Consider the following 18746-nt stretch of genomic DNA (forward strand, 5'->3'; position numbering starts at 1 on the left):
ATCACACATTCTACCTATGCTCTTGCGTTAGCAAGCTAAACTAGTTTACATGCCTCCAGTCTAGGTGTTTTCGCTATCCAGCTGTTCTTGCATTCCTTGCAAATCAGCGTTAATAAATAGGGATATTCCCATAGATAAACATCAGCCAGTCTAGTGTCTTGTTCTTTGGGAAGATGGTGAAAAGTGTCAGGATTCCCGGTACAGCCTAGAACACTGCATTTACGGCGCTCCATTTTCAATATCTTGAAAACGTAATAACTTTCTTATTTGTAATTCCTGTGGAAGTACAGAGCAGCGCACAGCTAGCTAAAAAAGTGTCAGAGATCTACACAACCTCCGTTTATGTTCCTGGACCGGAAAACCAGAGGGCAAGTAAATGTAAATTTTGGGGCGTGACAAAGTTGATGCTGCAACTTTTGACGTCACAAGTTGCACTGTTTCAAAAGCTAGCGTTTCCAAGTTGCAGTTTCAAAATAGTAGTGAGAAGTGAAATTTTGATAGGAAAGAGGTTTCAATGGACTTTGAGGTTCACTGTATGTCTATTTTACACACCAAACTGTCATTTTTCAACTATGACAAGGTAAAATCGGTTTTGCAATCAATCGCCCCTATAAGTAACAGTGTGGAATACCCTATAGAAACAGTAAATGACCCCTTTAAAGCTTCAAACGGTTCAATCCTTTTTAGTGAGCAACATCAATGACTTCTCATCAGTTGATTTGTGGCTGACAGGATAGAGAATATAGCATGCCACCATATGGTTGTGGGTTCAATGGCTGGTTCAGGCTATGTTTCTTGGTTTGTTTGCCAATTGTCATTTATTTTTTCTCTCGTTGTCTAAGTCGATTGAGAAGGTAAAATATCTATCAAATATCTAGCATTTCTCTGTTTTCACGTTTTACACTGATCTCTGCTGCATCTCGTATCAATGACACAACCTTTTTTTGGAATGCAAACACCTGACCAGATTATAGGTGGCCCTACAGACCACGTTGTAGGGCCAAGTTGTCACGTACAAAAAGATGGCATTTTATAATAAAAACCAAGGTGACGTAGGCTACAATCAAGAGCTCATAGTCCTAAGCAAAATAGGCCTATGCCTATGGTTCATTATGAACCTTTGGGTCATGTGACCCGAAGGCAGCACAAGGGTTAAGTAATTCAAATAAGATGTTCTGGAACCGAAAAGTCAGAGTTTCCCATTTTAGTGTAAATCAACTCATTATTCAGGGTTAGGCTTACAGTTTATTAAACCCGCTTTCTAGAATACACCCCGGGGGTCTCATTTATAAACATTGCATACGCACAAAACGGCGCTGAAAATGTGCGTACGCCACTTCCCACGCAAAGGTGATTTATAAAAAACTAACTTGACGCGAGAATGTGCGGTCCTCCACGTAAACTCTGACCCATCCGTAGGCCTACGCACATTTTGGAGACAGTGGGAATTGGCGACGAAGATGACCGTACTGTAGTCAGACTGCAGAAAGTAAATGTGGGAAGAACGATTACTCGTAATATTTATATATTTTGTTTTCCTCACACTCGTTTTTTTCACTCCATCTTATCATTATCATGAAGATTACATCCAGCAGTGTTATTTGCACTTGTACTGAGTGATAATTGTTCCATTAACACCTTGTACAATCCAACTCAAATTTTAAATCAAAATACAGCGCTGTCTCACCATCAGATTGTCCACTACGGGAGTGCAGGAGGGAGAGATGCCCCGACTGCATGGAATACAGGATAACATCACATATCCTACCTTACTGCAAAACACAGTGTAGCCTATAACTAAATATATTACTTTAATACTGCGCATATATCATCGTATGTCAAAAACTGGAAATACAGACGTTAAGCTCCCGTGCAATTGCTATACTACGTCCTCGTTTTCAGTCCAAACTTTACTGTTCATAACAAAACCGGAATGAAGAAACGTGTGTTTTCGGATACGCTTTTGTTTTCAAATTGTTACCTCGCATTGCTTTTTTATTTATTGGTGATCCCAAATAGGCCGCTCCTCCACCTCCCCTACAAGTATTTCAATGTCAGTGTCTGAGAAGTTGCGCCTTTTCGTTTTCGTAAATTTGTATACATCACACCGGGTGCGTGAAAAACCGCGTACGCAAGCTTTTTGTGCATACGCAACGTTTATACATCAGAATTCGGTTTATTCGCCATGTATGTTATACAAACACGGAATTTACTGTGGCAGGGAGGTGCAAAACACTAAACATATACAGATCTTAAATTAAGTAAAAGTACAAAAGTTTAACTATTTCTAAGAACTAAACAATCTAAGAATACAACAATTTAAATATAAAATAAAATATATATAAAAATAAGAATAATGAGCAGCGTGAATGGTCAACATAGTGCAGTCGGATACTGAGATAAAGTGGCTCATGCATACTGAATTGCCATTAGATGGACTTATAGTTAAATAAGTGAATGAATGTCAATGGGAGTCCTTGGCCTTGTTGGAGAGGCCAGTAGCAGATGGAAAGAAACTGTTCTTATGGCGTGAGGTTTTGGTCCTGATGGACCGCAGCCTTCTGCCAGAGGGGAGGCCCCAGGTGAACATGGAGAGGCCCAGGTCCAGGTCTCCTAGCTGCGACACCTGTTTGACTGTGTGTGTGATGTATAGTTGTCGAACGCATAGCAATTCCCGTTCCAACAGCATGCACTAAAAAATACTTCACTGGTCTGTTGCTCTTTGACAAACCATAAAAATGATATCATGGCAACATTTGCCTTTGTGTAGATTAGAGCAAGATACCCTGGGACATAGGTCCCATAAGGAAATGTAAGCCCAGATGTCAAGGTAGCAATGATACATGAGTGACAAGGTAGCTGGTCGTTATTTTTGTCTAAATTGGGAGATCTTGCTCGTTTCTCATCATTACCAAACTAAACTGGAACCATTGTGTACCTTTTGATGACCAAAAATGACATCAGTGCCACTTCCACAAAATAAGTATTGTCTGAGAGACAATAGTTAACAAGACAGTTACTGCAGATAATTGTACTATCATTTTAATCCCTAAAAGGAATAAGTATTGCTTTCAACAGCATTGACAGCCTTCCAGATAGCTGTCCTCTTTCCCAAACACCAACCAGCACCCTAAATAATGGGGGGCATCTGACAACAATGGATGGCATTGATGGGCTGGATAATGAGGCATCTGTGTGTTGCCAGCGATGTGCCACCCAGCTGCCCAACAGGTAGGGAGGGACAATGGTACCACAGCCGCCAGTCAATGCAAAACATGTGATGATAATGAATGTATAAAAGGCCCGTCTGCCTGAAAGACACAAAACACACAGTTTTGGACTGACACATTGCTTACACTTTCAGAGACCTACTACAGAGCTAAAATGAGATTTGCAGTGCCCTTATTTCTGTGCTTGGCTACAGCAGCATTGCAAACTGGTAAGAGAATAGTGTGACATGCACACCCAAATTTCCCTGATAAGAACTTTGTTGATTGTTCTTCTGTACTTCTATAAAGCTTAAACTCTAATCCTAACACTACTGACTTGGCTGAGATGGTTTGTTAGTTTTGGGGTGTAACTTACCTAGTTACATTTAAAAAATAATGTTTGTGGTTGCTTCAAGTTCAAACTGCTTTGGGCCTTTGCTTTGTTTGTTACAAATGTGCATATATTGTTTTATTTTGAGCATGATGTCCATTTGGATTTTTGTGTTATATATATATTTTTATATCTCCAGCACTCACTGCATCACTCCAGTCTGCAGAGAGAGAGGAAATCAATGGTGAGGAAGGTAAGAGTTGTGGGAAGGATGATGATGAGGTGAAGGAGGAGGAAAAGAATGATGATGACAGGATGATGTCAGTGGAGATGATAACGAGGAGGGAAAAAGATGAGGATGGTGATGAGAAGAGGATAGTAAGGATGTGGTGATGATGAGGTTATGGTTAAGATAATGATCAATAATTTCATGAATGTTTTTCCAGTGGGCGAACTAACTGAACTGCAAAAGAGAGGTAGATGTATATTTAAAACTTCTTCCAATTTCTAATCGTTTACTGACTTCAATAATTGAAGGCTTTTTCATAAGTTTAAGACCCCTTGTTGTAAAATTACAACGTCAGTTGTAATTGGTCAATGTACTTATGTTTGCACTGATAAACACCTCTCTTGACTTTTGATCTTAGATCAGATGGAGTTTGAGGCAGCTCAGATGGAGGCAGCTGAGTTGGAGCCAGCTGAATTGAAGGAAGTTCAGAATGGTGAGGCCAGGGACAGGCTGTGGACTGATAGCTAAGGCAACATGCCTTGAACTCCAGGCCTGAGGTGTCATGGTGTCTTCTTTCGTTAAAGTTAATCAACTATTGTGCAATTATGTTGTTCTATCCCCAGAAAAAAGCTACATGGAGAATCGACGCTTCTTGGGTGAGGACATTCTAATATTACGATTAGAATATTAAGTATTAGAGAAGTCATAAACTATTTCTTGTAAATGACTTATAAGGTTGATAAGACTTTTCTTTTTTTTAACTATAGAGGCTGGTCAAGATGAAAATGGTAATTTTTTATCTGTGGTAACTAAATTGGTCTGATGATTTCTTAAGATTATAGTAATTTAGGCAGTAAGCAATTATTTATAAATCTCTATTTCTCATATAACTTGTTTTTTCCAGCTGAGGAAATAGTTGAAACAAAGGATGAAGAGAAAGGTAATGTAAAACATAATGAAAAAACATTGGTCCCTGTTCACCGCATGTGAATATTATATGTGCTAAAAATGCTATGCTTTAAATCAACATTATACATTTATTTACATCATTCACCAGATGATGGCAATGAAAACGTGGATACAGGCCATGAGGGTAGGGCAAAGTTGTGTTCATAAACATTTCCAGAACACACCTTGAGATGGCGATAAAGTATCTTGAGTGCATTGACAATTAGTACCTTGTGAATGCAGATTTAAAGAAAGAGCCCTGTTCTAAATGAGAGCTAATGTTTAATAGGCTAGATATAGGAAATGCAAATAATATTAATTCAGAGGTATGTGATCTGTGGAATATTTTCTGATCTAACAGAATCTGAGTCTGAATTTGAGTCTATTGAAAGCACTGATGGTGAGCCAAGTGTTTAAAACTTTTCATTTTCTTTATTCATAGTGTATCTAATATAGAATATGGGGGGAAACACAAAATAGTTGCTTCCTCATCAATGCATACTTGTAATACTATTAATATGTATAATGTTTGGTTTTGCACAGAACTCAAGCAAACGCAAGGTAAACTGACATTTATCCCACACAAATCTCCCCCTCTTTCAGACAAACACACACATTTTAAATAAATGTATTTGCATCCACCTAGAATGTGTCTATGCGTTCCCATTGAAATATTTACATTTCGATTTTAATAAATATTGTAATGGGAACGCATTTACCTAAGCATCATCAATAGCAATCCTCAATAACTTAAATCAGTAAATAAATTAAAATCAAGTTACAATGCTGTACAATGCTGCCACCAAATAAGAATGATTTACTCTGTTCCCTTCTAGAACACAATGAGACAGAGGAGATAAGCAATTTAGGTAAGACAGAAGCTAACCACTGACTGGACATAGCTTTAACCACCGACCAGTCTTACTAACTATAAATATCCTTCCCAACAGATGAGCTCATTGAGGACAAGTCAAAATAAGAAGGTGATATCTCTTTTTAAAAGAGATAATACTGTGTGTTAAAGTGTGTGTATTTTGTCCCATTCATTAACTACATCACCGGAATTTAACACAATAAACAAACAACTTCACTTGTGGCAAAAAATATTGTTTTAAACTAACATCTTCACATCTCGGTGTTGTTGTGTGTCCCTAGTTTGATGATTTGGGGGTGTGGACAGTGGATGCCATGTTCTTATTTATAGGCTACTCATGTTAGCTCTCTTTTTTGCTGTAGCCTATATAGGCCAGAAAACAAGGGCACCTAAAGACTACTGTCCCCAGCTGCTCATTGAGTGTGATTTATAGACTAGGCCTACTGCATCATCTGCTCTGTGTCCAAGTTATATTTGGACACAGAATGCACTGTTCATTTTAAACATCCCTTTGCGTCAAAGGATAGATGGAATAGTTTGGACAAACTAGTAGGCTACACTAGCACGGACGTCTTTAGTGTCCATAATTTGACACCAACATACGTAAAAGATTGTAGTGTACAGCACATTAATCATAGAATTGTAGCCTGTCTCCTGACTATTTACCATGAAACTTGTCTTCATGTCCCTGCTTTGTTTAGTGGCATTTAAAGCATGAATGAGGTACGACGATGCCTCAGAAGTGTTGCTATGAGCAGCATGGAAAAATACGAGCCTAAATTGTGTTGAGTTCTGGGGAAACTGAATACCTGATGTAGGCTAATGTTTTTTTGTTTGTTATTGCCCTGCGTCACAGCGGTTCTGGAGTGATACGGTGCAGGACATGTGACGGGCTGAGGCGGAGCTTACAAACCCCATTGTCGCAGTACCAAAGACTACTCTTTGGCAGTAGGCTACTGTGCATGGTGTGATTCAGACAAGACAGCAGAAGTTTACTGTAAATAAAGAGGAAATCTGACTACCCAATATGTGGCTGTTGTGTTAATCCATAATTAATCTACAAAGATTGGAAAAATATGTGAAGTTCTTGTCCTTTTTATTTGAGGACACTATAAAATATTGTACTTTATTTACACACGATCATGTTGCCTGCTAAAGCAAAACCCTTCCATTCAGAAAAACATAACTAAAAGACAGACTAAATAGTTTCAATTTGTATTTATTGTTCCCTTCCCACATCCAGACTAAGTGCAGACTAAAGAGCATATGTGCGCAGTCTGTGCATAACAAACCTCCAAGTCTTATCTTTGGTACCTAAGGGAAATGTATTAAGGCAACTACCAGCATCTATATAGGCGTAGTACTGCAGCCCCAGTTCTCACTCTGGGTTGCTTGACAGTAGCGATGTATGAATATCGCCACCCCCCCCGAATTCCAACCGATCATCTCAGTAGTCTACTCTACACCACACTGGTCCAAAATACAAGGTTAGGCTATCACTGCCTTGTTCACTACAACCTTATCAAAACAGATATACAACTACTGACGGTCGGTGGGTGGGATTGGTAAAAGCATCCATATCTATGCAATTGTGTACATTCCACAGAGCGAGATTCCAAGGAAATTAAGTAGCTTTTACAACTTCTGCAGAATAAAAACGCATTATAAAATATAGTATGAAGCAATCAAGTTTAACAGGAAACTTTTTTGAAGGTCTTAAGTGTTTGTCTTTTTGCATTAGCCAACACATTCTCCAGCTAAAATTTGATAATTTACTTTACATAAAAAAAAGTATGTTCTTTCAATTATCTAGAGTGTGCGTTTTAAGATTCTGATGAGATATGAAAGAGGTACACAAAGGCATCAACTTACTAACAATGATCCCCCCTTAACCAAGTTCTCAAACCATTTTTGTGATTTCCATATAAATAAATAAAAAGAAATGTTCCAATTATTTATGGGAGCTCAACTGTTGAGGTAAGTTCCTTAGTAACACCAGCAATGCCTTAACATCTTACAGCAACAACACAGTATGGACAGGCGTTAGCCTTTCCGAACCCATCTTTTCATTAAATTAGGGTGTGTAGTAAACTGCCATTTTAACTTGGAAATAAATACAACTAAATTCATCAACTTAAGTAGTAAATCAAGAAAAAAAACTAAACAAAAAGTTGATCATTAGAACAGTAAGCACAAGAGTAGTTGAGTGGAGGACAAGATGATTAGTCCAGTCTATATTGTCCGATCGTTAAACCTCCAACTCAATTCCATCTGGAAATTACATGAGAAACAATGCCTTCCTGTACATAGAAGGGGGGGAGGGGGGGTACAAGGTTAATAGAGCAATACCACTAATGAGTTGATTAGTGACAAAACCCCCACATTCTCTTAACAATGGCCACACACAAAATACTGCCTGTTCTAGGTTAATTTCAGCATGTAATTTATGACTGGACAAATTCATCTGTAACAAACGCTAATACTGCATTTTACTTGTTCTTTTGTTTTCCTAAATTGTAAAATAAGAACAAAAAAAACTAAACACTAAAGAGATGATTGCATGTACATAATTACACATAAAAGGTTATGTCAGCAAAACAACAACATTTAGTTGAGTACATTTAAGTTTGGCTATGTACAGGATCAGAAGCACAAAAAAATAAAGGAAAACAATTGCTCATTTTGGAAGAGATCTGATGCAAATGGTACAACCGTCAATTTATGGTTGGGAATGATGCAGCCAAAAACCATAAGCCGATATCACAACACCTTTCAACCCCGACCTTTTTAAACATTCTTTTTTCCTTTTTCTTCTGGTGTGTTGGCTTGGAAGACAGTTAATAATCCACTCTTCAGTTTGCCTCTCCTTCGCCCTCCCTCCTCTTTTGTGCCTAGACATACTCTTTTCCCCGTTGTAGGGGCGGCCTGCAGCCTCATGTCAGGATGCCGTAGGTGAAGATGGCCATGATGCCAGCGCTGATCAGACCGGAGATGGGCACGGTCACAAACCAGGCCATGAAGATGTTCCGGAATAAACGCCAGTCCACTGCCTTCTTAGAGCGGAGCCAGCCAACTGCCACCACCGAGCCCACCTGAAAACAAACACACCAAGGACAGCTGACTGGCAACATTCACCTCAAATTAAACCCCTTAGAGGGGTCATTGATTGCAAAACCGATTTGATCTTGTCATAGTTGAATAACGACAGTTCGGTGGGTAAAATGGACACACAGTGAACCTCAAAGTCCATTGACAGCTCTTTCCTATCTAAATCTCACAACTTGAAACTGCAGCTGTAAAACGATCGGTTTTGAAAAAGCTGCATTTGTGACTTCACAAATATAGCATCACCTTTGTCACACCCCAACATTTACATACAGACAGGGCTCGAAATTGGCACCCGCGAAGCGCCAATGGTGTGTAGATTTTTGGGCTGGCGACTAAATTGTGTCCGATGCTCCGCCATTTGGCGAGTGAAATTGCAGAGTACAGCTCCCGACTTCCGCGCCCGTCATGGTTAAAAAAAAGCTTGCAACGCCAACACGAACAGTTGTGCGTGCATCTAGGTGGCAGAAAACTGGGAAGATAGCCTTTATAACAGCTAGAGAATTACACGGATAATACAAATAGTTAGATTTAAAAAGACAAAAAGGTTGAGGATGACAGCATTTAAGAGAGAAAGAATTCCCCATTGATCTGTCACATCAGAATTTTGTTTTGGGTCACGAAAGTCTTGAAATTTGAGTGAGAATGTCGCCCGGTAGACCGCATTAGGCGGCAGCCGTGTCTTCACGTCATGTCACAAAGTTTATAATTTTACAGTTTTACAGTCAATTCTACACCTAAAAAGTTGAACAGGGCAGCTTTCAAGAGATATGGGAATTCTGCTTTCAGCCAGCTGGTCCGATTATTTTAGTGATTTGTGTAAAACTGGCAATCTGAGTGAGACTGCGTCCCTGTTACTGTTTTGACGTTGTTAGCCTCAGTCAGACTCGGGTCGCTCACTGGCAGTGTGCACAATGTTGCATTTCACTCCATTCTACACTATAAAATGTCAGGGAGGCTGCCTTTTGTAGATACAAGCCTGCTGAAGATAGCCAGCATCTCGGATTTCTTTAACCGAGCCTGTTTAATTCGTCATTTGCTTGAGAAAGCGACCTCCGTTAGCCAGGCTAGTTTTGCCCGATCACTTGGTCAGGCTATTTAAAGGTATCGGGGTCAAGTGACTTTTGTGCATGGACAAATGAAACGTAAAGGTACGTGTTCAAAAAGTTAATGTCAAGCCCTGAAATCCAGTGGCCAGAGATATATGATGACCTGATCGACAAGAGTAGTAGGCCCCTGGAACCCCCTGAATTAATAAATTATTTCAAAAAGTAAAATTGTTTGATTTTGTTTAATCCATTCTGATAGTGATTTACAATTATATTAAAATCATAGGTAAAGGTTGTTTATGTCAAACAATTTCAGAGTACGTCTGAAATGCCATGTTTAATTTTGGCCGGTAAAAAAATATTATTGGCTGGTAACTTTTCATCTACCAGCCAAAATGGCTGGTAAGCCAAAAAGTGAATTTCGAGCCATGCATACAGACCAGCCCTCTGGAGTTCTGGCCCAGGATCTCAGACACGAGTTTAGCTGTGCCCTGTGTACTTCCAGGCGAACAACAAAGGAGAAAGTTTGAAAGTTTTTAACCCTCGTGCTTCCTTCGGGTCACATGACCCAAAGGTTCATAACGAACCATCGTTGTGTTTACCCAATTTTACCCAATACAAAAACAAATTAAAATAATTTTCTTTTAACCTTTGCAATGTGGGGGTCTGAGACAGCCTAGCTGTTAAAAGAAAATGCTTCACTTTGTCTTTGTATGCGGTAAATCTGTCGCAATACGACGGTGGGTCACAATGACTGATGGGTCAGAATGACCCGAAGATAACACAAGGGTTAAGTATATTGAAAATGGACCATCGTAAATGCAGTGTTCCAGGCTGTACTGGGAATGCTGACACTTTTCATAATATTCCCAACAGTGGCGAAAATCTATCAATTTTGGGGGGGACAATTATATGACATTTTCTCAAGAGCAATTCCTGAGGGGGACACCAAAATTACTGTTGTAACACATAGCCTACATTGTAATATGCAGGGTTCTTGCAGGTTTCAGTAAGTCAAATTTAAGACCTTTTTAAGACATTTTAAGACCATAAAGATTGAAATTTAAGACCTGCACAACACATTACCCCAAAAAATATTCAAATCAAAAAAATTTGTTTCAATGAATTCAGTCATTGAAAAAGCATAATTTAATTTACAGATAAAACAATCACATTAGTAATTTAATATTTTTGGGGCAAACTTTGCAGTGAGCCTTGTACCTGGAGCTGGGTACAGCTTGTAACCAACAGCAGAAATCGCTGTGATCTAGCCATGTCTCGTTGAAACTACACTTTCCCATTTTCCACACGTAGCCGAACTTTAACAAACTGAGGAAGCGCAGATGTATTTCGCGGGCAGGTTTTGCATTTATAACAGGATTTGTAGTTTTATCACCGTGTACATACCAACACCAATATCCCCCAGAAAGAACTACAACACACCGAACCAACGTTCTGAGGGCAGCGTTCTGCTGGTTTCGTTTGTAGAGCTCCGCTTTGAAGGCTGCGACTCAATACGTTTTTGCTACTTTGTCATAAATTTCTGCGGCCAGCGGTTCAGGAAAATGACTAAATGAAATTTAAGACCTCTGATGAAAATCTGGCCGTTTTAAAGATCCTGTAAAGTAAATTCCATGTTTTGCTTCTAAGTACATTATATATGTGTGAAATGAGTTCCTGAAAGCATGTGCAAAGCGCTAAGACTTTGTCACACTGAAATGTGGAGTTAAACCGAAGAACAGTTTCTCTTCCGTTTTCAGATCAGGTTTTAATGGGCGGAGCCAAAAAATGCCCTATCTACGCCAGATCACTGAATGGCTCCTCCTGCTGTAGTGTTATTGTAGCCTACATCAGCTAAGCTAGCTAGCTTCAGGATGTCTCCCACCACCCACAACTGCATCTTCCCTGGATGCAAGAAATCCAGCTGCGCTGCAACGCCATTTAAGTTCCCTATTGATAATGAAAGGAAAAATAGGTGGATAGATTTTGTGAAGAGCCACGCTCATGGAAAGCTTTGGATAAACTCCAACAGCCGCCTCTGCACTGACCATTTCACGGCGGACAGTTTTAACATGGACCAGAGACAGACAGGGTTCACCAACACACGGCTTCTCTTGCAGCGCGGAGCCGTACCGAGCATCGCCCCTCCGGCCGTTCATCCTCCGGTCGCACCTGGACCATCCACCGCCGCCAGCAGTTCATCACTCAGTTCTGTGTGCTTGTTATAATTATACTAGATAACTTCCAGAGGTATCTCTGCTATGAGTTAGTGCAAACCGCTAAATTGATATTAGGCTACTCGGTGTAGAATGATGGTATTTTGGTGATATGGTAGCTAATGTGTTAGAAGTAGCCTAGTTGGAGAGCTCACTGTCTGCTGTCTCTGGTGTCCATTTTTACTGTTACAGCTCAGGGGAACATTTCATTTATATGCATCTGTATGTTTCTCTCATTGAACAAATAAATTCTAATTCTATACGGTTTTGTTCGGCTTGACATAGCGTCCATTATCTGGGTCGGAGGTAGGCACTAGGCAGCGAGGGGCGGAGCTTCAGCTCCTTCAGGCGACACGCCCCCCCAGTCTCAAGCAGAGAAGACTGGTGATTTTTTCACGATTTCAAAGCCTAATTTAACATACTTGGTGTTATTTTTTCATTCGAATTTGGATGGGTAGTTAATAACACATTATTTTGTGGTGTGGCGAACTTAAAACTCGTTTCCAGGTCCACTTTACAGGATCTTTAAGGCCTTAAATTTAAAGTTCCGAATTTTAGACTTTTTATGACTTAAGACCCCGCGGGAACCCTGAATATGTTAAATGTATATTATTAATATTATTTAAATTTCCTTATGTTTACAGTGATTTATTGGGGGGGACAAATCGCAGGATGGGGGGGGTCATGTCCCCCCTGGGATTTCCGCCTATGATTCCCAAGGAACCAGACACTCGACGGGCATGGCTGATGTTTTTCTATGAGAAGATCCCTGTGAAGTTCGACACATTTATTCATTTGCTCGAACCGTTTCACCAAAGACAGTTTTGAATGAAAACCTTGGACAATTTAAAGAAGGATTGCTAAGCCGCTATAGCTGAAAAGAGGTGCTGTTCCAACCGTATGCTCATCAAAAAAGCAAGTTCTAAGTATGATTTTGTCGTTAACAGTTAGCCTATTAGCAATGCTAACGTCTCCTGCATCTAGCATAGGTAGAATGCTAAATACATTTCAAAACACATCAACATACCTTACTTGGCAAATGACTAGCTAGACTAGCTGTAGTCGGCATTAGAAGGGAAGCTTCTGAAAAAATTGCCAGAAAACGAATAGCAGTCTAGCCTATTGCTAACGCCTGTCTAGATTATATATTTGAAAAAACTGGAGAAGGTGCTAGATACAGGATACGTTAGCATTGTTAATAACTGTTAACGACAAAATCATACTACAGCTTGCGGTTGTGATGAACATAAGGTCGGAACAGCACCTCTTTTCAGCAACAGCTTCATAGCAAATCCTGCTTTCCATTGTCCCAGGTTTTCAAAACCGTCCTTGGTGAAATGGTTCGAGCAAATGTGTAATTGATGGTCGAAATGCACAGGGATCTTCTAGCTACGGTCTAGATAATCAGCCATGCCCGTCTAGTCAATGTTTGCTAGACTCTAGCTCATCTGCTTTTTATTAACGCTGATTTGCAAGGAATGCAAGAACAGCTAGATAGCGAAAACACATAGGGCCTCATGTATAAACGCTGCGTACGCACAAAAAGCTTGCGTACGCTGGTTTTCACGCACACTTTGTGATGTATAAAGATGTACTTGACGTGAGAATGTGCGGGCCGTCACGGAAAGTTTTGAGCAGACACGAGAACGTATGAGGGGCCGTGAGGGACATTATTCAGAATACCCTCTCACACACGACTGAAATGCTCTCACACACACACACACACGACTGAAATGCTCACACACACACACACGACTGAAATGCTCACACACACACACACACACACGACTGAAATGCTCACACACACACGACTGAAATGCTCACACACACACACACACACGACTGAAATGCACACACACACACACGACTGAAATGCACACACACACACCTGAAATGCTCTCACACACTACTGAAATGCTCTCACACACACACTACTGAAATGTGCTCATATACACAACTGAAATGCTCTTGCAAAATATTGTGGAATATAACAATTCAGTGGTGAATACGAGGAAGTACACACTTAGGAAGTGTAATGGTTGTATTTAACAGTCTTCTGAAACCATGACCAGAGATTCCTTGGTGTTGCACCTGGCGCCAGCCACTTTATTTGCCGCCCTACACAATACTACTTCCTGACAACCACGGTAGCCTAGTAATGACATTCAGTACATGACAGGAAGTGCAAGTGCTTTTACTGGATTTGAAGTAGTACTTCAACCACAATGCATGTTCACCTGATCCTGTTTGTTTTTCACGTCCAAACTTTATTTTTTGAGGTGAGAGGCAATGAAGAGGATATTGTAAGTTGTTTTACTAGTGCTCTGCAATGCATTGAGTCATTGCAAAGTGAGGAGTCCAACAATTTCGGTCAGGAGATGCTTTAGAGAGCTTGGTGATCATACACAACTCAATCTGCATTTCTTGCTGTGTCCAGATATGATCATGCTGATAGTGATGTGAGTAATCTACTAGGATCATTGTATAGATGCTTTCGCAACTTGCTTTATGAACATGAGGCCAGACAGGGATCCAGTGATGTGACCAATTTGATACCCCCAACAATCTTGACTGGCCATCCAGGTTGGCCCCAATACAGCATAGCCGCCATACATTAATTGTAGAATAAGGTGAACATTTGTAAAGTTGTAGACTTTATATATATTTTTTTATATTACTTTGGAGATCTACGTACCCCAACTACTTTACCAATATTCACCTTATATTAAACTTAACTACACAATGTTGGTAACGAACAGCATTTACATGTGGTTACCCTGATGAAAACGAATGAAAATAAACGGATTGATCTGTTGAGCTGACATGCCCGTAGTTGTTTTGTTTATTTGAGAGAAACGAGTTGTCACGCGTTCAGACACAGCCTACCGAGAGAGAACCCCCAAGTCGATTTCTAAAATCAGCGAGAAATTCAAGGAGATGGACGACATCAAATTAATTCTCGAAGTTGAAAAGCATAGGTAGTCGTATGACCCCCAGCAACAATTTTACAAGGACAACGTAGGCTAGATAAGGATCAATGCTGGGATATAGCCAATGCCATGTTTAAGTACCATGTCAGCGTAAAGGAAAGCTCAGAGTAGCTGAAAAGCTTGGTGACCGGCGCGGAGAAATGCGCACTGGAGTGAACAGCTTTTGCTCAGTCGTAGCTGATCGTAGCCAATCGTGGCGCTGCGCGGTGCTTCCAGGCGCTTCGCAGCCGGTGTGTCCCATGCGTTAGACAACGTTCTGATTGTCTCTGCTGAGGCCAATATGTTGAGTAACGCTGTTGCTTCGGCTAAATTGCTTGAAGGCTGTTGAGCACATGGTTGAGCTTACATCCTTGTGCACCTTACGTTTCATCTGAGGCACCTTACGTTTCAACTGAAATACCTTCCGTTTCAACTGAAATTTTCATGTGTGTATGAGAGTTTTTCATATGTGTGTGTGAGAGCTTTTCAGTAGTGTGTGTGAGAGCATTTCAGTAGTGTTTGTGAGAGCTTTTCAGTAGTGTGTGTGAGCGTATAGCTTTTCAGTAGTGTGTGTGAGAGCTTTTCATACGTGTGTATGAGAGCTTTTCAGTAGTGTGTGTGAGAGCTTTTCAGTAGTGTTTGTGAGAGCTTTTCAGTAGTGTTTGTGAGCGTATAGCTTTTCAGTAGTGTGTGTGAGAGCATTTCAGTAGTGTGTGTGAGAGCTTTTCAGTTGTGTGTGTGAGAGGGTATTCTGAATAATGTCCCTCACGGCCCCTCATAAGAATGTGCGGACCGTCCACAAAGTCTTGTCTGGCTCTGTAACGTGGCGAATTCTAACTGAAGTGCCGAAACTCACCAAACATTACAAAATAAAGTTTCCACTACTACGTTTATGACGTTGACTATTCAAAAAACATAAAAATAAGTTTGATCAATAATGTGGAAGATCACATCAAAATGCCAAAACCCAAAACAGGAAATGCTGTATAGCCTTCTGTTTAATCCGCCACCACTTAATAACATGTTAAACTTGAGGGTGTCAAAAGAACGACAAAATCACTCAGGAAATGCATGTCACGCTAACCCTATAGCTGCCATGCTGTTACGATGCGCCACCACTCGTTTCTTCATTTAAAGTTTTACATCGGACCATTTATTCTTAATTTCTGCCATGGTCCGGTTCTCTGAACCCACATCATTTATGGCCCTATAATAATAATAATAATAATAATGATTTTATTTGTAATGCACTTTACATTTAGCTAAATCTCAAAGTGCTACAGGTTAAAAACAAGAAAGGGCGCAAATAGTGACAGTTTTCCACTCCGCCGACTTTCTTTTGTCGCTAATACCTGATGACAGGCCGACAAACAGGACACATTTTCTCACCTCCACCTCTGTTGTCCTGAGAACCTCGATCTCACAGTCACCGTATTTCTTCGAATAAACGCTGCGGCGTTGATTAAATAACTTTCATTTTTGGTGCAGCGTTTATTCACGTTTTATACATGAGGCCCCTAGACTGTAGGCATGTAAACTAGTAAAACTAACGCAAGAGCATAGGTAGAATGTGTGATTTTGCCTCGTTTATTGGCAATGGGGCTAACGCGTTATTTCATGTTCTTGACTGTGTGTCATTCAAATAAATGCCCCGTGTTGTCATGTAAATCTACAATTCACGATGCATGTTTGTCCAGATCTTTGTCAGGTTATTTTTCAGCAAGATATTTAGCTAACTGAAGCTGAGTTGAATCACGATATAGTTTGGTTTCTGAACTGTAACGTTACCCACTTAAGGTCGATCCCGTTTTCTTCGACAACAGAAGTGGAAACAACAAACGTTATCATTTCAAATGATATCTAGTCAATATGTTGAAAACAGTGTTGCGTAGACACAATAGATTTATTTGCAAGTTTTTATTTCAAGTCTCCACCTTCTATGTTTCAGTGAGTGGTGTTGGCCGTGTTGCATTTTTGCTCCGTAGCTTCAGTCGTTGAAAACCAACCAATCAGCGCGCAGCTCCTCTATATATTCATGAGAATTCCATAAAAGGATAAAACCTAGCGTTTTTTCCTGGGACAATTTCACAGGAAGCACCAGGGGGCATAGAACAGCACCCGGGCCGTTTTCAGCCCAACCAATGTTACATACCCTATTCGGAGACCTTAAAGGCCATATGGCAGGTTAAACACTACTGTTGATTAATGGGTACATGAAGCGCTCAAGATATCATTTAAAATATCTCCAAATGGTGCTAAAGACCAGTTTTTGTCGTTTTTGGTGTTGGCATTACCATATTAGCGCAATTCGGCGATGCCACGTTGGGGAGTCGTGGAGGAGAGTTCAGCCTAGTACTAGAACTATGGTGACTGACTGGGATGAAGAAGAGGTGGCAAAAACCACTAATGTGTACGATGGCCCGCAGCGGTATAATTTTGAACCAACTATACATGAGAAGGCAAATGAGGAATTGCCGAGACCTGATGGCCGTCAAAGCCAATTAAATGGATGGTCCGAGGAGAATGAGTGGAGAGTTGGTGAAGTGTCCTGGTGAGTTGCTATCATTTAACAACGCAGCAAAGAGCTCTGGAGCTAGTCTACGAACAGCAGTGCACATATACAATTATTTATTTTTTACTGTCAGTGAATAGCACCGACTGAAAGTCAACGGTTTCTTTATATCTAGTGAGTGATCATTCAGGGCTTGACATTAACTTTTTGAGGCACTTGTCCTTTTGACAAGTAGCCGACATTTATGTTTCACTTTTCCATGCACAAAAGTCACGTCCGGGTAAAGATTGTGCCTTTGACCAACGAAGATGAGCTGTAATATTATACAAATGATAACATTTGTAACAAATGTTATTTGTTACATTAAACATTTACACAATTTCTGCAGAATGAAACACTTTGTTATGTACTGTATTGCAGCTTCGTCCCAATATCTCTACAGACCGTGCAGCTAATTTAATGCTCAACACTTGAATGGGGGCTTATTACTTGAAGAGGAATTATTTACCGCGTCTTCTCAGTTACACTATCAGGGCTTGGAAATACTGTGACTTGCTAAAGTAGGCAAATGGTTAGTAAAACATAACATTTCATAATAACAGCTGCAAGACCCAGTGAAATGTTATATACAGCTAGCAAACTAACGTTAGCTAGCATTGCTAACGACATTGGCTAACTCAACTTCGGTAGGCTATCCTCAGTATTTGCAAGCTGGCCAGTGCAAGTAACATGGCATTTTATTTTGTTTGAGTTTAAACTTTTCCAGTGGGGCAAGTACATTTCTCTTCCACTTGCCCTACAAAAAAAATCCACTTGTCCCGGACAATCATGTTGTTAGCTGTAGTTCAGATAAGTAGACTAGTACTACCGGTGAACTTATCTAGAAATAGAAGACATCATGCTAGCTATGGGCTAGCTATGGGCCAACTTACAAGTCCCACCTGTAAAATCACCCCAAGATCATCCCTAATTAAATATTTTCCCAGACGTAAACACATTTCCGATTACATTTACTCATTTAGCAGACGCTCTTATCCAAAGCGACTTACAGTAAAGTACAGGAACATTCCCCCCAGAGGCAAGTAGGGTGAAGTGCCTCGCCCAAGGACACAACGTCATTTTGCACAGCCAGGAATCGAACCAGTAACCTTCAGATTACTAGCCCGACTCTCTAACCGCTCAGCCACCTGACTCCCAATTAGATGTCCCACGTTTTGATGGTACTAGCAGAGACCATATTAGACATTCTCTGGTACTAGCCTAGTGTTTATTTCTAATCTATTTCAATGGTCTCTAAGCAGGCT

General features: G+C 40.3%; 2 protein-coding genes across 13 annotated transcripts in view; one reads left to right on the forward strand and one right to left on the reverse strand.

Annotated features, from left to right (window-relative positions):
* Positions 1-3292: 3292 nt before the first annotated feature.
* LOC134034298 (uncharacterized) lies at positions 3293-6610 on the forward strand. Of its 12 annotated transcripts, none has more exons than XM_062478750.1 (13): positions 3293-3439; positions 3740-3793; positions 3987-4016; positions 4188-4262; positions 4393-4425; positions 4537-4557; positions 4674-4709; positions 4827-4862; positions 5079-5117; positions 5261-5278; positions 5554-5586; positions 5668-5742; positions 6448-6610. In XM_062478750.1, exons 1-12 carry the CDS (start codon positions 3385-3387, stop codon positions 5694-5696), a joined length of 459 nt encoding a protein of 152 aa, XP_062334734.1. In that variant the 5' UTR covers positions 3293-3384; the 3' UTR covers positions 5697-5742; positions 6448-6610. The 12 variants fall into 12 exon arrangements, with proteins under 12 accessions (XP_062334734.1, XP_062334733.1, XP_062334739.1 ...); XM_062478749.1 differs by having other exon boundaries at positions 5668-5700; XM_062478755.1 differs by lacking the exon at positions 5261-5278.
* A 184-nt stretch (positions 6611-6794) lies between these two features.
* Positions 6795-18746, reverse strand: part of slc20a1b (solute carrier family 20 member 1b) — a 31785-nt gene continuing 19833 nt past the window's right edge. The window contains exon 11 of the mRNA XM_062478729.1: positions 6795-8683. Coding sequence (XP_062334713.1) covers positions 8525-8683 — 159 coding nt within the window. The 3' untranslated portion in view covers positions 6795-8524. The remainder of the gene's footprint in view (positions 8684-18746) is intronic.

This window comes from Osmerus eperlanus, chromosome 14 (genome assembly GCF_963692335.1).
Source record: "Osmerus eperlanus chromosome 14, fOsmEpe2.1, whole genome shotgun sequence".
In the NCBI taxonomy this organism is placed as follows: domain Eukaryota; kingdom Metazoa; phylum Chordata; class Actinopteri; order Osmeriformes; family Osmeridae; genus Osmerus; species Osmerus eperlanus.

What these genes read in the sequence shown, in the direction of transcription:
- LOC134034298 (XM_062478748.1), top strand. Translation starts at nt 3,385, where the DNA reads ATGAGATTTGCAGTGCCCTTATTTCTGTGCTTGGCTACAGCAGCATTG. An exon ending in GGAAATCAATGGTGAGGAAG is followed by an intron (nt 3,794 to 3,986) that starts GTAAGAGTTGTG and finishes ATGTTTTTCCAG; the next exon opens with TGGGCGAACTAACTGAACTG. An exon ending in ATTGAAGGAAGTTCAGAATG is followed by an intron (nt 4,263 to 4,392) that starts GTGAGGCCAGGG and finishes TTCTATCCCCAG; the next exon opens with AAAAAAGCTACATGGAGAAT.